The sequence below is a fragment of the Brugia malayi genome (genome assembly GCF_000002995.4).
Source record: "Brugia malayi strain FR3 genome assembly, contig: Bm_v4_Chr3_scaffold_001, whole genome shotgun sequence".
NCBI classification, from domain to species: domain Eukaryota; kingdom Metazoa; phylum Nematoda; class Chromadorea; order Rhabditida; family Onchocercidae; genus Brugia; species Brugia malayi.
Genome location: NW_025062477.1, coordinates 13,867,784 through 13,886,130, shown reverse-complemented (window position 1 = coordinate 13,886,130; position 18,347 = coordinate 13,867,784). Strand labels below are relative to the sequence as shown.

At 24.5% G+C, this 18,347-nt stretch overlaps 1 protein-coding gene across 6 annotated transcripts; it reads left to right on the top strand.

The window, feature by feature from the left end:
• Positions 1–3,967: 3,967 nt before the first annotated feature.
• Bm7246 lies at positions 3,968–15,374 on the top strand (the record flags this gene model as incomplete). Of its 6 annotated transcripts, none has more annotated exons than XM_043081114.1 (7): positions 3,968–4,123; positions 6,294–6,427; positions 8,881–8,998; positions 11,591–11,661; positions 13,437–13,575; positions 13,847–13,916; positions 15,292–15,374. In XM_043081114.1, the coding sequence occupies 7 exons, from the start codon at positions 3,968–3,970 to the stop codon at positions 15,372–15,374; spliced, it is 771 nt and encodes a 256-aa protein (XP_042937048.1). The 6 variants fall into 6 exon arrangements, with proteins under 6 accessions (XP_042937048.1, XP_042937050.1, XP_042937051.1 ...); XM_043081116.1 differs by lacking the exons at positions 8,881–8,998; positions 15,292–15,374 and adding exons at positions 10,131–10,248; positions 14,383–14,465; XM_043081117.1 differs by lacking the exons at positions 3,968–4,123; positions 6,294–6,427; positions 8,881–8,998; positions 15,292–15,374 and adding exons at positions 6,991–7,091; positions 10,131–10,248; positions 14,383–14,465.
• Positions 15,375–18,347: the final 2,973 nt, after the last annotated feature.

Sequence of the window (18,347 nt, the reverse complement as noted above, 5' to 3'; positions counted from 1 at the left end):
ACGCATTAGCAATTCGATGTAAAAGGAAGTGAGATGAGATGAGATAACTGGACTGATTGGCTCGCAGCTGTCGAGCAGACTGTCAAGTTTCACAGGCCGCCAGCTGCCCGTAAATTATGCACACGACAGCCGCTATGGCTCGTAGCGTTCGCTCTTTGTAGGGTTATTACCGATTGAAAGAATTTAATGTCGTTCTTTTCCCTCTCTCTCTCTCCCTCTCTCCCTCTTTCTTTTTTTTCCCTTTTCTTTTAATCTTTTCCCCTGTATTTCTCCCTGTCTATTATATGTCATTCTTCCTATTAATACAATTTTTCCAGTCATGAAATTGTCTTTTTTGAAAATTTGCTCTTTTTTTATTGGTTAATAAAAAATTTTCAATTTTATTTTAAATTCAAATTTGTTCCTTTTTTTTAAATTTTTAAACTTTCAATTTGTGAAAAGATAGAAAAGTTAACTCATAGCATTCCTTTGCTTTTTTTTACAAAAATGTGAAAATTGTTTAATTCAATTGTGCATTCCTACATTTACATATTTAAACTTATGCCTAAAAAAATACTGTAGGAACTATCATTGTCACATTATTATCACATTAATATGTAAATTCTTTTTTTTCGCAATTACGATTTCAAATATTAATTTTTATCGTTAATATTATTATCATTTAAATTATACTGTAATAATTGTAGATTTCATCTTTTTTTTCTTAATTATTGTTAATTTCAAAAATTAATATTAAAATTAATGATTACTGAAAATTGAAAATTAAATTTATTAACAATTCAACAATTTTAATCAGTTTATATCAATATTAATTATTATCAATTGTTGACATTGCATTCTTTTGGTCAATTCATTTCTCTCATAAAATTAGCATATTCATTTCAATTCAGTCATGTTCTGGATGATAGATTAAATTTTTTTTTATGCTTTATTTTCTGAGCGAATTTCTCCTTTTAGCTTTATTTTTATTTTCATATTATTCCAGTCTTTCTCTTTCTGTTTTTCTTTTCTTTCCCTTTCTTTTTTTTTTTTTTTTTTTTTTTGCTCTTTTAATCTTTCTTAGATTGATGAAAAAATTTAATCGTTTAATTTTGTACTTCATTATTTACTTTTTTTTCTTGTTATTTTGTAATTTTCATTTGAATAGATAAAAAAAGACAGTATTATTATGGAACTGATAAAAATAATTTTAAAAGGATATTTTATAAAATAAAATTTTGGTATGTATATGCATGCACGCAATTATTTTTTCACTTTAAAATAAGGTAAAATTTTATTTTGCAAATAATTTGCATAAAATTATTAATGAGAAATGAAGTAGAATAAGGGAAAAAAAAAGATGTGACATAAATGGGGTATTTTTTGCCTTTTGAACTGATCAGTTAATCAATTATTGATCGATCGGGATGAAACATTCAGATAGTGAAGAAGCTGAATGGAATTTCACAAATTTAACATTTAATCATTTGCAGCACTTGTTTTCTTCACACTTTTTTCCTTTCCTGTCTTTCATTTCATTTTGGGGCGGGTAAAAAAGGGAAGGAAAGAGGGAAGGAAGGAAGAAAAGAGGGAAGGAAGGAAGGCATTAATTATTGTTTATTGTTGGTTAAATTTCCGTTCTATTACTTTTCTCATATTCTTTAATAATTTATTAAATATATATTTACATATATGCATTCATTATAGAGTTACGTAAGTTACGTAGATGGGAAAATTTGTGTAACATTTATTTGTCTTATTAATTTAAAGAACTAATTAACTATTTTAACTGAAATTATTCACTTATTGCTACAATTAATTCCAGTTTTGCTAATTTTATATGTATGATATCTTTTTTTTTTAATGTTTTACGTTTGTATCTTTTGCTAGATAAATGATTACGTGAACATTATGATATGATAGAATTATCATTATTCTATTTACATTCCGCAATTCTTAAAATGTTAACGTGTATGGAAATTAAGTAATACGTATTAGGTTAACGTGTATGAAATTAAAATTAAGTAGAAGGGATTTTTTTTTTTGTTGAACTATACTTCATTTTATAGTTGATATGATTTTCATGAAATTACTTTTTGCCATTTTGTTTTGTTAATTTGATTAGTAATATTAGATTCAAAAATTATAAAACAATTATATGTAAAATAAAGCATATAAATATTTATTATATAAATATGCATACAGCTATTTTAGATATTTATATTTCATATTTTTTAAAAATGTTTTAACGCACTTTGCTTTATTTTTCTTCTCCATTCCTTAATTGTTAGTAATGACTAATTGTGTTTTAAACATTTGAAAAAAAAAATGAAAGAAATTCTTAAGTTATTTCAACATTTTTATCTCAATTTTTAGTAATTTATTAAATATTTATCTAAATTAAATTCCGATTAAGAGAGGGAGAGAGAGAGAGAGAGAAAGAGAGAGAAAAAGGAAGGTATCATATTTGCAATTTGATAATTTAACTGTCAAATTTTTCAAATAATTTCATTTTTTTGTAAACTTTCAGTCAACATTCTTATTTCGGAATCTATCTCAAATGTTATATCACATCTCTTCTTCACTCATCTTTCTTCTCTTTACTTTTGTTGATGAAAAAAAAAAAAAAAAAGGAACTTCATATCGGGTTTTTTTTTATTTTCATCCTCTCTCTCTCCCTCTTCTTCTTTTCCTCTCTCTCTCTCTCTCTCTCTCTCTGTGTGTTGTATATGTGTGTCCCTCCTTGTTTCTTGTTAAAAAAAGAATTGAACTAATACATAGATAGATTAATAAAGATAATTTATAGAAGAGAAAGTTGACAAGGACAGAGGTAGAGAGAGAGGGAGAGAGAGAGAGAGAGAGAAGAAATCATTATCATTGTCATCGTGTCATTGCTATTCATTGTCATCATCTACTACTACTTCTTTACTTCGTTTTGATCGTCACAAACGAAGAAGGATAGTTTTAGATACTATTTCCGATAAATGTTCACTTTTTTTTTTTTTTTCCTCTATAGTCAATTGCAAATATCACATAAAATATGATACTTTAAAAGAGAAAAGAAAAAGAGGAAAAGAAAATTTATTTTTACTCATTTTTATCATTTTTTGTTCGTTTCTTTCTTGAGATTTTTAAGATTGCAAACTATGTTAAACTAGTTTAGCTTAAGTTTAAGCTTAAATTTATTCAAATATTAGAGAAGAAGAAGAAGAAGAAGAAAATGTAAATGGAATGAAGTAAAGTGGATGAATAAAGAGTTAAAAATGTTTGTTAGAGGAGGAGGAGGAGGAGGAGGATTTGTAAACTTGTCATTTTTGTTATTTTTAATTTTGATTACAACTTTTTTTTTTCTTTAAGTATCATTCTATTCCTCTTTACTTTCTCATCATTTCTCTTCTTTTTTTTTTTTCTTTATATTAAAAACGTTGCTAGCGTGAAAATTTTTGAGAAATTTTAATTATTTTTAGAAATTAAAAAAGGTTTTTTTTTTCTCTTGAAATTTTATTTTACATAAATCACACAAATCAAATGTGAAATTATTATTGTCTATGTTAATTAATGATAAATTACTTAAATATGATTATTAGAATCACAATATTTGATATAAATATGCATTTCAAAATTTCTAATTAAAATAATTTATGAATATGTTTTTATGATACTGGAATTTTTCTCGTTGTTAATTTCACAATTTTCTGTGACTTATATTGTTTTCGTACGTCACATTTATGACCTAATTTTTTTTTTTTTTCCTTTTAACTTAAATTTTATCTTATTTTATTTTTTCAATTTTTTGTTTCGTATTTTTTAAATCTATGAGATATTTTGAAGGATATATAATTTTTGTGGATATAAAATTTATTGCTATTGTATAAAATACGAAATAATTATAGCCAGCAGAAGCAGAAAAAAAGAAGTGACAAAAAAAGGTGACAAGAAGAAGGAAGCAGAAAGCAGAAAGAAGAAAGAAAAAAGAAAAAAGATAAAAATGTCAAAACCGGAAAAAGCTGGAGCGCAACAAACGTCACTTCTTGATGTCCTCAAGAAAAAGATGCGACAAGCTCGAGAAGAAGCAGAAGCAGCAAAAGATGAAGCAGATGAAGTGAAAAGACTTTTGGAAGAGGAACGAAAGAAACGTGAAGATGTACGTTTATAAATTTCAATTTTATCAATTTTTATTCTTTTACTTTTTTCTTTTTACATTGTTCAAACAATTTTATTTCATCTATGTAAGTTATTTGTTAATTATTTAATTAGTAAATTTGTTATCGATGGATGTATTTTATAGTAGTTTCATTTTTAGTACAAATAATATTTAGTTAGGATAAATATGTGATATTTTTATTTTACACACATATATTTTACATTCAATTATTTGTTTACTCATATTCTAGTTATTTATTTGTTTAGTTCAAAGTATTCTTCACTTCCACTTCTCAACGGATAGCTTTTATACATTTCTGTGAGAAATGGTTCATATTTACTTTTTTCATCATATTCATGTTATATTCTCAAAATTAATTTATGTATGTATAAGATAGAAAGGAAAAAAAAAAAGAATTTCTTACATATGTAAAAGTTTTATTTGAATTTTGAGGAAAATTGTTTAGAAGATGGAAAATTAATTATAAAAGGATATTTGAAAATCAATGATTGAAATATTTTAAAATATTAGCGGAAATAAATAGAATTGATATTCTATTTGAAATATTATAACTATCACTGGAATGTAAACTTAACTTGGATTTTGTATATGATGGGAAAATGTTATCGATAAAAAGCGGAAATTTATTATTTTCCAAGATTCTTCTCTCTTTCTCTTTCCCTCCCTCTCTCACTATCTCTCCCTCTCAATGAAGGGTTAAAAAACATGTGCGTAGCATTTTTTGAATGGATAATGTAAAAAATTGATAAAATGCAAAGGGAAATCAATATTACATAATTGGAAGGGCAAAAATTCAAGCAAAAGATTTTTTTTTTTTGCTTTTGCTTGAAAAGAAAAACAGAGAATATTTTAGGGGAAAATTTAATGTTAGAATTTTTTTTTAAACTAGAATTATATTAAAAATTCATTTTATATTAATGAAATTTAAGTTGATAGAAAGCATTTGCTAAATGTTAGTTAAAATAAGAATGATATGATTATATGCAAAGGATTAAAATGAAATGAACTTTTCTCTTTACGATAGAAGAAATAATTGTTGTCAATTGATTGAATCATAAATCAATAGCTTAAATGTGATCTATTCATAGTCATATAAAGAACGTTAAATGTGATGGTTAATTATATGACATTGATATTCAACTGAAGGTTAAAATTATACATTATCATAGGGAAAGAAGAGAAGAATGAATAAAAATACGAAATGATAATCTTTTAAGATTAGATCCAAAATTTGATATTTTGATAATTGAATGAATGGTTTATTTTATCAGATATTATTATTATTATTATTATTATTATTATTATTATTATTATTATTATTATTATTATTATTATTATTATTATTATTACTGTCGTTAGGAATTGTTGAAAACTGAGAGGATATGACATAATAATTTTCATTTTCAAACTGCATCCTTTCTTTGAAATTATTCACTAGTACTTTTGATCGTTCAATCACCTATTAGTTATCATGATTATTATTATTATTATTATTATCACTATTATTTAAGTAACAATATGTTTATCTTAGTCGACTGTTTAGTGGGAATTCGTGAATTTCTCTATAAATTTTCAAATGTTTAATATTGTTGAAATTGTCGAGTGAGGTTTGAAGATTATAATTGCAATTGAAGAAATGGTAGTATTGGTAATAGTTATTGTTGAGAAATAGTAATGACAATTAGAATCTATAATAATAATAGTAGTAGTAGTAGTATTGTTGTGCTGTCTTTTCTTTCAAATACTTTTGTCATCTTATACATCTATTGTTATTTAGACTTGGCCTATTCTTATTCAATAATTTCTCCTTTTATATATATATATGACAGTGTATGAATCGTCACATTTACAATATTTTATAAAATTTTCACTAATTTTATCAATTATAATTTTCCTTCTTTTTTTTTTTTTTTTTGATTTCTATTGAAAATTGTGATTTTGCGAAAATATTAGGGAATTTAAATGGTTAATTGCTATTTAATAACTTTAGTGAAGAAATAATAATGATTGAATTTCAGTTATGCTATTGATAAATTTGAGAATTGGAAAATTGAAATTTTCAAAGTTTAAAATTACACTACTCATACAAAATACTAAAATTTGTGACGTAAATTATAAATTAGAGATTGTTAAAAGAATTTTATTTCAGGCTGAAGCGGAAGTGGCAGCGCTAAATCGTCGGATTGTGCTTGTTGAGGAGGATTTAGAGCGGACAGAGGATCGTTTAAAAAGTGCTACAGAAAAATTAGAGGAAGCATCAAAAGCAGCTGATGAAGCTGAACGGTAAAAATCAAAACAGAAGAGTGATGAGCAAGATGCTTCTCATAATAAGCATCTGCTTATCAAATTAAAAAAAAAAAAAAAAAGAAGTTTTGAAAATTTTGGTTTTTTACACCATAACTGTTTATAACCTTTTATTTTTTTTTTCTTTTTAAAAATATGAAATTAAAAAGAAAAAAAAAAACATTACTTGAAAAAAAAAGTAATGTTATTTTAGTATTTTAAATATATATCTTTGAAAACTTTTTTCTCAGAAATAATCCAAAAAATAAAAAAAACAAAAAACAGGAAAAAAGTGTATAATTAATAATAAAACTAAAATATTAAGTCAATATAATATGGTATGAAAAACCTAAATTTCCAAATTTTAAATAATTATGTAGGATTTCTAGGGTTATTGCTTTTTTTTTTTTTTTTTTTTTTTGTAGGATTTTATAGGATATAGGGAGTATTTTATTGCGTTCATATCGAATTAGAAGGTAGTAGCAGAGAGGAAAGAGGTGAAGGTACGAGCAGAAAACTACAACTTCTAGGCGGAGGCTGAGGTAGCAGCCCTGAATCGTCGTATGACACTTCTGGAAGAGGAATTGGAACGAGCAGAGGAACGTTTGAAGATTGCAACGGATAAATTGGAAGAAGCAACTCATACAGCTGATGAATCCGAACGGTCAGCGAAATAATTTCGGCAATACCGGTAGCAAAATTCTGGAATAGTTCTAAGATGATCTTCCAGAAATTTTGTTTATCCGGGAAAAAAAAAAAAGAGAAGCCAACCGAAACGGCAGCCATCAGTAATTTATTTTGTCCATTGTGTTCATGAAGGCCTCCTCAGCCTCCTTTTTTTTTATCTTCTCAATCCTCTTTCATTTTCTTTTTCTTTTTTCTTTTTTTTTTTTTTTTTCAAATACAGCACGATGTGATATTTTTATCAAATTTTAGTAATAAAAACAAAAAAAAAAAAAATAACTGAAAGTCAAGTTTCTTTTTTTTTTACTTTTTATTTAATTTGCTTGAATTGCACAAAATATAATTCATATGTTTCTTCCTTTCCTAATTTAATTTTTCTAATTTAAAAGATAGGTTAATAATATGAAAACATATGAAAAAAAAAATCTTTTTTTTCTATTTATCACATAAAATTGATACACATTAAAAGCCCAGTATTTATTATCTCTAAATAGTAACAGAAAAAGATTTATAAAAAAACAATCATAACATGCACAAATTGAATTTTGTTTTATTTTTTTAATGCCAATATTTTACTAATCTTGCTTTTATCTAATCTTAAATATTAAATCTTTATGATTGAAATTAATTCACAAAAGGATAATTTCTCTTTTTTTCTTCCTTTTTCTCAATTTTTTTAACTCCTTAGCAAATTTCGATATATTTTTTTTTTGTTACCTAACGTAAAAATAAGCTTATTAAGTGAGTTTTGTTACTAAATTATACTCGTATGTATTGTTCAACTAATTATTGTTTATACGTCCTGTGATTTTGTGATGAATCGTTTTTCTTCTGTCGTAGTGCTCGTAAATCGATGGAAACACGATCACAACAAGATGAAGAACGAGCTAATGTATTGGAAATACAAGTTGATGAGGCAAAAATGATTGCTGATGAAGCAGATCGAAAATATGAAGAGGTTATATCATTTCTTGTTGTTCGTTTTTGTTTTTTTTTTTTTTTTTTTTTTTTTTTTTTTCTCGTCTTTGTTAATTGATTTGGAAGAAATTTTTTGCTTTTTGTATTTTGGTTACACTTCAATTTACGCTAAATTGACGATATGCAACGATTTTAATGAACTAACGAAATTTTTACGAAATATGACATTTACGTGATTTTTTATTGTCAATTTGTTTTGTTTTCCGTTCGTGATTTTTTGTTGTCAACTATTTCATTTTCCGTTCATTTGTTTATGTGATTTTAAGTGTTATATTCGTCTTGATGTTATCACTTTTACGATCATAATAATTTCGACCATATTAATGCATGTCATTTTTATTTATTTTTGCATGTTTAAAATATGTTGCATGTTGCATGCTTATTTTTACATATTATCTAAGATTCGCTTGAAAATTACTACCTAATGATTGTAAACTTTATTATTCCTTCATATATCATTTGTTAATTTGAGGCTTCAATTTTTTTTTTTTTTTTCAACTATGTGATTAATTAGAAAATTTAAAAAAGGAGAGAAATTTATCAGTGAAACATATATATATATATATTAATGAATAACATTCTAATTGATAACTAATTACATACAATATTACTGAGTGTGTTTAACGTTAACTTTTTTGAGTGACCATAAATAACCTTTAATATTCTAAATATTTTTTTTTTTTTTTTTTGTTATAATTTAAAAATAAAACAATAATTTGTTTTCTTTTCTTTTAAATAACATATTTAACGGAATGAAAATACATGTGTTTTGTTTGTTGTCATCAATTCAGCGCACGTAAAGCATTGGAAAATCGTATTGATGTGGATCACGATCGTTGCGGTGAGTTGGAACAAAAATTACGTGAAGCTCAAGCATTACTGGCTGAAACAGAAAATAAATCAGATGAGGTTGTGCTTTTACCCATTTTTTTTTACCCATTTTCCATACTTATTAAACTAACAGTTTGCCTTATTAATTCATTTGCCTACTTACTTATCTGTCTTTTTTTTTTTTTTGAAAAAAAAAAAAAAAACGGAAACGAATTATATTGAAAATTAATTCGTCTATTTATATGATGTGAATTTTAGTGTGTTATTTAAATTAGTCTTTTTTTTTTTTTTGGTTCATTAGGAATAAAAATGGTTAAATAATTTAATTTTCACTTATTTTAGATATATCATTTTATTCCTTAACAGTTATAATTCATTCGGGAAATTAATAGCTATATTTTATCTTGAAACTTAGTGAATGAGATAAAAATGATGGAAGTAAAGAGAAATGAAAAGTTATTCAAGCATTTTCATGTCTAAATTTTAGTTATGAATTTTGTAAAATTTATAAAATCACTGCTGTGCGTAGTCGTTTGCATTTTGTTTGCCTTACTACAGTTACTGATACATTTTCCTTTCAAATTATTTCTGTTTCTTAATATTTATTATTTAATATGTGTGTATGTATGTATGTGTTTTGTGTGTTATCTCCTAATCTTTTATTTTCATTTCTTATCAAAGTTTTTTTTATTAAATTTTAAGAAATGAATTTAAACTATCATTTTTTTTTTTTTTTTCTAAAATTATTCCTATGCTTCTTCCTGTCATTCTTTTAGATCTTTCCATCTTCCAATTTCTCTATCATTTTGTACAGTAGATGAAAGAAGGCTTCTGGCGGTTGGTTTTTCTTTCATTTCATATTATAATTAACGATAATAACAGCTAATTCTATAGTTTAAAAAAAAAAAAAAAAGAAGAAGAAAGAATTTGTCAATGTTTTAAAAATTTGGTATGAAATTAAATTAAAATTCGTATAAAATTCGTTTATTTTGAAAGCTACAAATAGATATTTGAAAGAATTAAGAAATAATTTTCATTACATTTCTTTATTTCTATTTTTTTCTTTTAAAGGAAAAAAAAAATTCGAAGAAAATGACAAAATTTAATTTTCTTACAAAAAATAGGATGAAAATATTTTATAAAATTTAGATATTAAAGATAAAATAGTAGAAAAGAAGAAGAAAATATTGATGTAATATTGGGGATTTAGTGTTCGAAAAGTCATGGAAAATCGTTCATTCCAAGATGAAGAACGTGCCAATACGGTCGAATCACAATTGAAGGAAGCGCAGTTATTAGCCGAAGAAGCGGATCGAAAATACGATGAGGTGACGATGAGTGGAATAAGAGAGAGAGAGAGAGAGAGAGAGAAAGAGAGAGAGAGAATGAAATATGTTGTGTTATTATTAATTTATGTAAATTTTTGTTGAAATTTATTCATTCAAATAAATGTTCTTTTTAAATAATAATAATAATAACTTTATTTTCTTTTTTTTTTTTTTTCAAATTAACATTAAAGGGTTTGCATGCATAGATTTTATATAATATTTCTTCTCTCTTTTATTTCTTTATTTACATATATGCCTTTTTTCTTTTCATTTATTTTAATTAAAAAATTTTTTTTACAATTGTTAAAAAAATGTCTATAGCTATTAATATGATAGCAGTTTATGGGAATGTTCAAAGCATATTAATGCACTAATAGAATACATTTTACTGCTAAAGTTTCAAATAAATCTTACTGATTTAAATGAGTAAGATGATTTGTTAATTAGTTATTGATGTGGATTTAATTAATGAAATGGATTAAATTGAGTAATTTTGAATATTTAAATGCTATTAAATAGTTTTAGTGTCTCTTTCTTTCTGAAAATAGATTGTTTGATTTTCTATTAATATTTCATCCTAGAAAGGAAAATTATGTATGTAATTAATTATTCTTTATATTTTACTATCCAGGGAATTTAACTCAATAATTTATACTTTTTAATTGTATGAATTGTACTAATTTTTTTTTTTTTTAAAGGAGTATGTTTAAAAAATTACTTTTATCTGACGATTTGATTTATTGTCAACTTCAGATATTGTTTTTGTTTACTAATCGTTGTTGTTGGTTTTTTTATTTTTGAAATCAATGTTAAGTTTAACTTGGAATCGTTTGATGTACTGAAGAATTTTTATTGCATTCATCTAACTTTCTCATTCCGAATTTTTATTCATTTTGTTTGTGTCCCGTAATATGTTACTTGAATACGTCTACTTCTACGGGAGCTAACGATTCGTTAATGTGAAAAAAGCTGATAATTCAGATAGTATAAAAAAAGATAAGAAAGTAAGCTGATCTAATCTGATAGAAAAATATCAGGCGATTTGATCTTTCGAAAGACTATAATCAATTTAGGAGAGTGCATATGGGGATAGTTTGATGAATAATGAAATTTGTTTTGGATTTAATCTTATTTAGAATATCTCATACTTTTGTTTACTGATCTATTGACTTTAAGTAAAGTAACATAGAAGTATCTGTCTTGTTCGTCCTCTTTCTCTAATGTTACGTCTTTTACGAGATTTCGTTATCATAATGTGTTGTTTTTCACTTACCAATTCTTGATTTTGCTGTGCAAAAGAACTATTAATCAATCCTTTTTAAATATTTCATTTCATTTCCAGGTAGCTCGTAAATTAGCTATGGTTGAAGCCGATTTGGAACGAGCTGAAGAGCGTGCTGAAGCCGGTGAAAAGTTAGTTTTCAATAAAATTCATCAAATATAAAAAGTTTCATCAAATGGCAAATAGTCATTTATTAAATTTGCAAAAGAATTTTAGATACAATTTTTAAGGATTTGAGCTATTGTTATGAGTGTATCTACAATTTTCCTCTGTTGTATTTTATTTTATATCGAAGTAGTAAGGCCTGTTAACTTCATTTGAAGTAATCCTTTAATTTTAATTTTTGGAAAGTTGAGAAAACTCAAAGATATTAAGCAAACTGAGTGAGAATAATTTATTCCGGAAATTTGCGATAACATTACATATCGACAAGACCTAAAAATATGATAGGTTGACTACTTTGTAAAGCTTGTAGTGAGAGATTCTTGTATCAGAAGGGAGCATTTTGTATTATGCTGGATTTTATTTATAACTAATAGTATGCAATTTCATTTTTGATTTGATTTGAGCAGAAATAGCTGCTTATCAATCAATTCTCGACATGTATTGAATTTCATTAAAAAAAAAGAAAAAAAACATAAATGTGTGAATGGTGAATGAGAATTTAACATCAAATTATAAATTATCAATTACATCATACGATATTTATCGCACACATTAGATTAATTTTACGAGCATTTGGAGTTTTTCTTTTTTGAAAAAAAAAAAAAAAAAAAGAAAAAATTTTTTTGGAATAATGTGTTGATTTGAATGAAACAATAGAAAAACACGTGAAATGGAACGGGAATTGGTTGCTGTGGGAATGAACTTGAAAACATTGGAAGTTCATGAAGAACGTGCTCTACAACGTGAAAATTCTTTCTCCGATCATATACAAAGCTTACAAAATCGGATCAAAGAGGTGAAAATGGTGAAAATATTGGGATCAGCGTATTAAGCATGATAAATTTACATAAACTTTAGTTAAATGAATTAGCTATAGTTTTTAAAGTTAAAAATATTAGTTACATCAATTAATGTTTTTATCAAATATCAGTTAATTTTCTTATCAAATGTCATCAATTTTTCATGGCAAAAATATGCTGTATATTTTTATGTGATTTAGAATTAATGAAAAAAAAAAAAAAAATGATTTTTTGATGTATCTTTCATAGTTTCTTTTTTTTTTTTTTTTTTTTTAAAGGCTTCAAGAATCGATAAAATAAATGTGAGAAAAAGATCAGTCGGACTTACAATTGAATTTTGCTTAGCAAAAAATCTTGAATGCTATAATAAATATTTAATTCAAATTTATATTGCTAAAATGATAGTAATGTAAAGTTTTTGTATTTGAGAACAAAACAACGATTTAATAATACAAATAGTGCAGAGGTGACTGCCAATCAAGAGCTAAAATCTTTTTTTGATAATAAAAAAGTTCTCCCTAAGTAAATAAAATGAAATTTTAGTATGAGAAAATAAGTAGAAATACGATTAAGCAGTCAAGTTAAAATGATTAAGTAAAGTAAATGTTAGTAAGGAATAAATAAAATATATACCGCTGATCTCATTGATAACGAAATGCTCTATGATGGATGGCTATTTTGTGTCTGTGGGAAAAATTTGATGTGTTGTTGTTATGTGTTGTAAAAATGTAAGTTATTGGTGAATGGTAAATGTTGTATGCTATGAAAAATGCTAAGCTAATAAGAAATTAAGCTTTATACATATACATCGGTTTTTTAAAAAAAAAAAAAAATTAATTTATTATGTCAAAAAAAATTTTTGGCATTATGAATTTCTTTTTTTTTTTTTTTTTTTTATTAGTTCTTTCTTATTTTGCATATTCCTTTTGTTATTTGTGCAGCAAAATTGTGGAATTGGAAGAAGAGCTTCGTGTTGTTGGCAATAATTTAAAATCTTTGGAAGTATCTGAGGAAAAAGCTTTACAACGTGAAGATTCGTACGAGGAACAAATTCGTACAGTTTCAGCACGTTTGAAGGAGGTATATAATTGATATGGAATAATTATTATTTGAATATTATTAGTGAATAAATATTAAAAAGTTTGTGGTAAAAAAATTTCTTTTAAAAAATATTCTTGAGTTAAGCTTGCTTTGTTTATGTTGTGAAAGTTTTATATTGAGCTTGGAATGCACAAATTTCAAATTTATTGCACTTTTTTAGTTTATTCATCCTTTTTTTTTGCATGATGATATGCATATACTTTTCTTATTGAATGCATGTAGTAAATGTTACTTTTATTAATTATTTTAGGCAGAAACACGAGCAGAATTTGCTGAACGATCAGTTCAAAAATTACAAAAGGAAGTTGATAGACTTGAAGGTTTGTTTCAAAAGTTTTTTTTTTTTTGAATAAGTTTGATAGTATCATTATTTTCGGTTTTTTTCTTTATTTTATGGGAAAAGAAGTAAATAAAAAAAAAATGTTGATCTGTAATAATTATTTAATTGAATTTTTTTTTTTTTTTTTTAACACTTAATTGAAATATATCTATTCTATTGCCATGGATCTAAATACCAAGCAAATAATGAAATGAAATGGAATAGTTAAGGTTTGGAATAAAAGATTTAATGTAAAGGATCTAAGGATCTATCTACTAAGAAAAAAAAGTGGGTAATAATAATTGAAATAAATTGAGATAATTTAAAATTTCTCATCTTATTTCTATAGCTTCTTCATATATTATACTCCTTTTTTTGTTTTTGTATGTTTATTGTTAATGTTGTTGTTATTGTTTATTGTTTAATGTTTTTGTGATAAATGGAATGTAAATTAATGAGAGCTACAGATGAGTTATTAATCGAGAAGGAACGTGTGCGTAATTTGACGGAAGAAATCGAGCAAACTGTTCAGGAGATTCAGACCTCCTGAAATATGTTCATCTAAATGCCGTATCAACATCATTTGTTTAACGTTTTGTTCGTCATTTTTTTTTTCTTTTTTTTTTGAACGTATATGCATGTATGGTGTATTTGCGTGTGTTTCTAGTGTGTTTCTTACGTGTGTTTCTTACGTGTGCTTTCTTACGTGTATTTTCGTTATTTACCCATACGTGATGTTTATATGGATAAGAATGCAGCAAAAAGTTTTCGTTTTTAAATTAGTCCAAATTAATAAGCTTGCTGTTTTGTTCCATTCATATATCGTTTCATTCCTTTTGAATAAATAAAATCTTTTCCATCCACTAAACAAACTTACAAAATTTTTAAATTTTTATATTGTTGTGATAAATGTTTGCATTATCTTATTTTTTCATGATTTTTTTTTTTTTAATTTTGCTGGAATGAATTATTTGAATTTATTGCATAACTTTTTGAATTTTAGTCTAAAATCTTTTTTTCAATTCGATGAAAAATATTAACAAACAATATTGATTACTTAATTATCATAGTTTGATAATATTGCCTTGCAAATTACCATCTTTTATTTATTTATTTTTTTTTTTTTTTATCAATCTCAATCGAGTTATTTTATTTTTTTGCTAATAAATTTATTGCGATAACTTCGAGAAGGTATTCCTATATTAATATGATCTATAGCGAAAGATTATCAATAGAATCTAATTTATTCTTACACTGTGTGCTCTCAGAAATTTTAATCAATTTTCTGGCTTTTTTTTCTTTTTTTTTTTTTTTTTCTTAATCCTACTTTTTTATATCAGAGTGATAAATTAATCAGTGTGCTAATCATTTTTCAGAAGCCAAGGAACTTTCGGACAATAAAGTGAAGCAACTACAGGAGGAACTCGATCGTTTGTTAAGCGAGCTGAATACTGTTTGATCAGAAATACTCTAACATACTTTTTTGTTTTTTCATCTTTAACCTAAAGCATTGATATAGATTGTTGCGGAATTTGGAACTTTATCTTTTTAGTTTTAAATAATTTAACTTTTCTTTTTCTTGAATTCACATTATCTGAGTATCTTGTTGATCGTTTCTTTCAAAATTTTTTATTGCAAAAAAAAAAAAAAAAAAAAAAAGGAAATGAAACAGAAGATTTAAATTTCTTTCTTTTCTTTCAAAACATTTCTTATAATGAGGCAAAAAATTCACTTTAAAAATTGCAATTTCTTTTTCTTCAAATTAATTATAATTAATTTCATTAACAAAATAATTTTATTCTTTTCTTAATTCATTTCGGAATGCTGCCCTACCGATGATCAAATTTTTTTTTCTTACGCATTTATTGCAAACTGTAAAATTTTTTTTTTTTTTTTCCAAGTTTTAAATGCTCATCAACTTGTGCAGTTTTATGATGTGCATGCTTCTTTTTTTTTTTCCTGTAATTTATGATTTATTAACCGGTTATTGTTACGAAGCCTTACTTCTTCCTCTTTATTTTATTTTTTTTTTTTCAGCTTTTCCTCTTCATATAAAGTATTTGATGATAACAAATTAAATTTTGTTTGAAAAATTTTAACAAAAAGTTAACAAATTTCATTTTGTATGAAGTGTAAGGTTGATGATACCTGGTCATTTACTTAATGCTTCCTACCTATTTCATGTGCTTATGTTTTATTTATTCTCTCTTAATGTATAATATCGCTTAAAAGATTTTGAAATTTATAAAACATTCCTGTTTCTTTCTTCATTTTTCTCCTAACAAAATTGCCTCTCAGAATTTTAAATTGCAATTATCTTTTCTGATACCTTTAGTGTGTATTATATCGTAAATGAATGAATAACGAATTTTACATTTCATTTTTTGAAATGAGAATGAAGGATTAAATGAATATCATCGATTGGTGGTTTTTTTTTTCTCTCTCTCCCTCTCTCTCTCTCTCTCTCTCTCTCTCGAACACTGTCTACGAGAAAAGCATTATGGGAAATAATTTTATGAGCAAATAGATCACATTAAATATATAATTCAATCTTTTACAGTTGCTTAACGATATTAAAAAATTTTTTACTTTTTACATTTATACTGAAATTGATTGCAATATTTAGAGGACACTGAAATTGTTCCTAAAAAAAATTAAATTTTGAACTTTCCTTTTTTTTTTTTTTTTAAGTTTCTGCAACATTTATTTTTGCTTTTACAGCTGCTTCTTCCTTAATTTAAACAATAAGATTATTTTTTTTTTCTTTTATTTTTTGATTTTAGAAGCTATGCATTTTTGTATAATTTTAATATCTTACTTTGCAATCAATCACTAGAAATAATTATATCTAAATTTGCACAATTACAACAAATATTTTTATTAAATTAGATGAGGGTTTTTTTTTTTTTTTTTTTGTTTCATTTCCTTCTTTCACTTTCTCATCGTTTTTTAATTTAAATGAATGAAAATTTCAAATTTAATTTTTACAATAAACAAATTTTTGCATATATGCAAGTTCCAAATTCCCAAAGATAAACAAAAGAGAAAAAGAAAATGTCAACAACTTATGGTTTATATGAATAGAAAGAAGAGAATTACTGGCATGCTTGTCATTTTCCCTTGTGTGATTGTTTTTTTAATACTAATAAATGTTTCTGTTCTTTTTTTCTCTTCCTCTTTCTTTTTCTCTCTAATGGATGGATAGTATTTTGATCTAATTACGGATGTTATTTGTTAATAATTATATAAAATTTTTATACGATATTCGAATAAGCAAATATCGGGTAATTTTTGCATCCTTTTCAATGAAACAAAGTAAAATTAATTTTTTATAAAAAAAAAAAAAAAAAAAGTAATACAAAATATTGCTTTAAAAAAAGGACTAAAAAAAAATGTGAATGTAATCATTCTTTCCTTTCTAATTATATATTTTATCATTTAAAAATAGAATTTTTAAAATAATAGTCATAAAATTTGATCAATTTGATCAAATGATTATTCATTTCAATTAGCTAATAATTTTAACTGTTAGCTAATTCAAAGTAATATTTCATTTCTAATCAATGATTAATTCGAAATAAATAATATAAATAAAGTTATGAAATAATTACTATACAATAATGAATATTTCTAAAAATTTATCTTTTCCACTTCGCATGCTTTCTTTACCTACCAAATATTTTTTACACATAATTTTTCCAAACTTTTTTTTTAAAAAATTTATTTGAAAAAAAATGGAAAGAAAAGAAAAGTGAAAAAAAAAAAAAAAAAAAAACGAAAATATTATTATTGTATTTTACAGATGAATTGGTGCATGAGAAGGAACGATACAAAAATATTTCCGAGGAATTGGATCAAACTTTCCAAGAACTTTCTGGATATTGAGAGAAGCAAAAAATTAAAACTTAAAAATTTCTTAAATGCAATATTCATTTTACTAACAAAATGCGAATACATTTCATTTCATTTCATTTCATTTTTTCTCCTTAAAATAATGTGTTCTTTTTTTTTTTCCTTTCAAACATATTTTAGAGTTTGTTTCAAAATTTCATCCAAAAATGTTACAAAATATTTTTTTATATATGCAACAAATCTATCATCAAATCATCAATAACAATATTTATTTACTTTATTTTTTTTTTTCTAAAATACAATCAAAAAAGAGCTAAAATATTTGCCGAAAAATTTGTTGAAAAATTTTCTAACCGTCGAAGTGTTTTTTTTAAAAAAAAAAAAAAAAAAACTTTCTGAAATTAGAAAAAAGAAATTCATTTTTAATCAAAAACTAAAAAAAAAAACAAAAAAACAAATCCATTAATCATTTAATATTCTGTTACTAACAATTCAAAACAAAAACAAAAAACAAGAAAACAAAAAAAAAAAAGAGTAAAAGCAAAAATAAACAAAACAAGACAAAAAAACAACAAAAAAA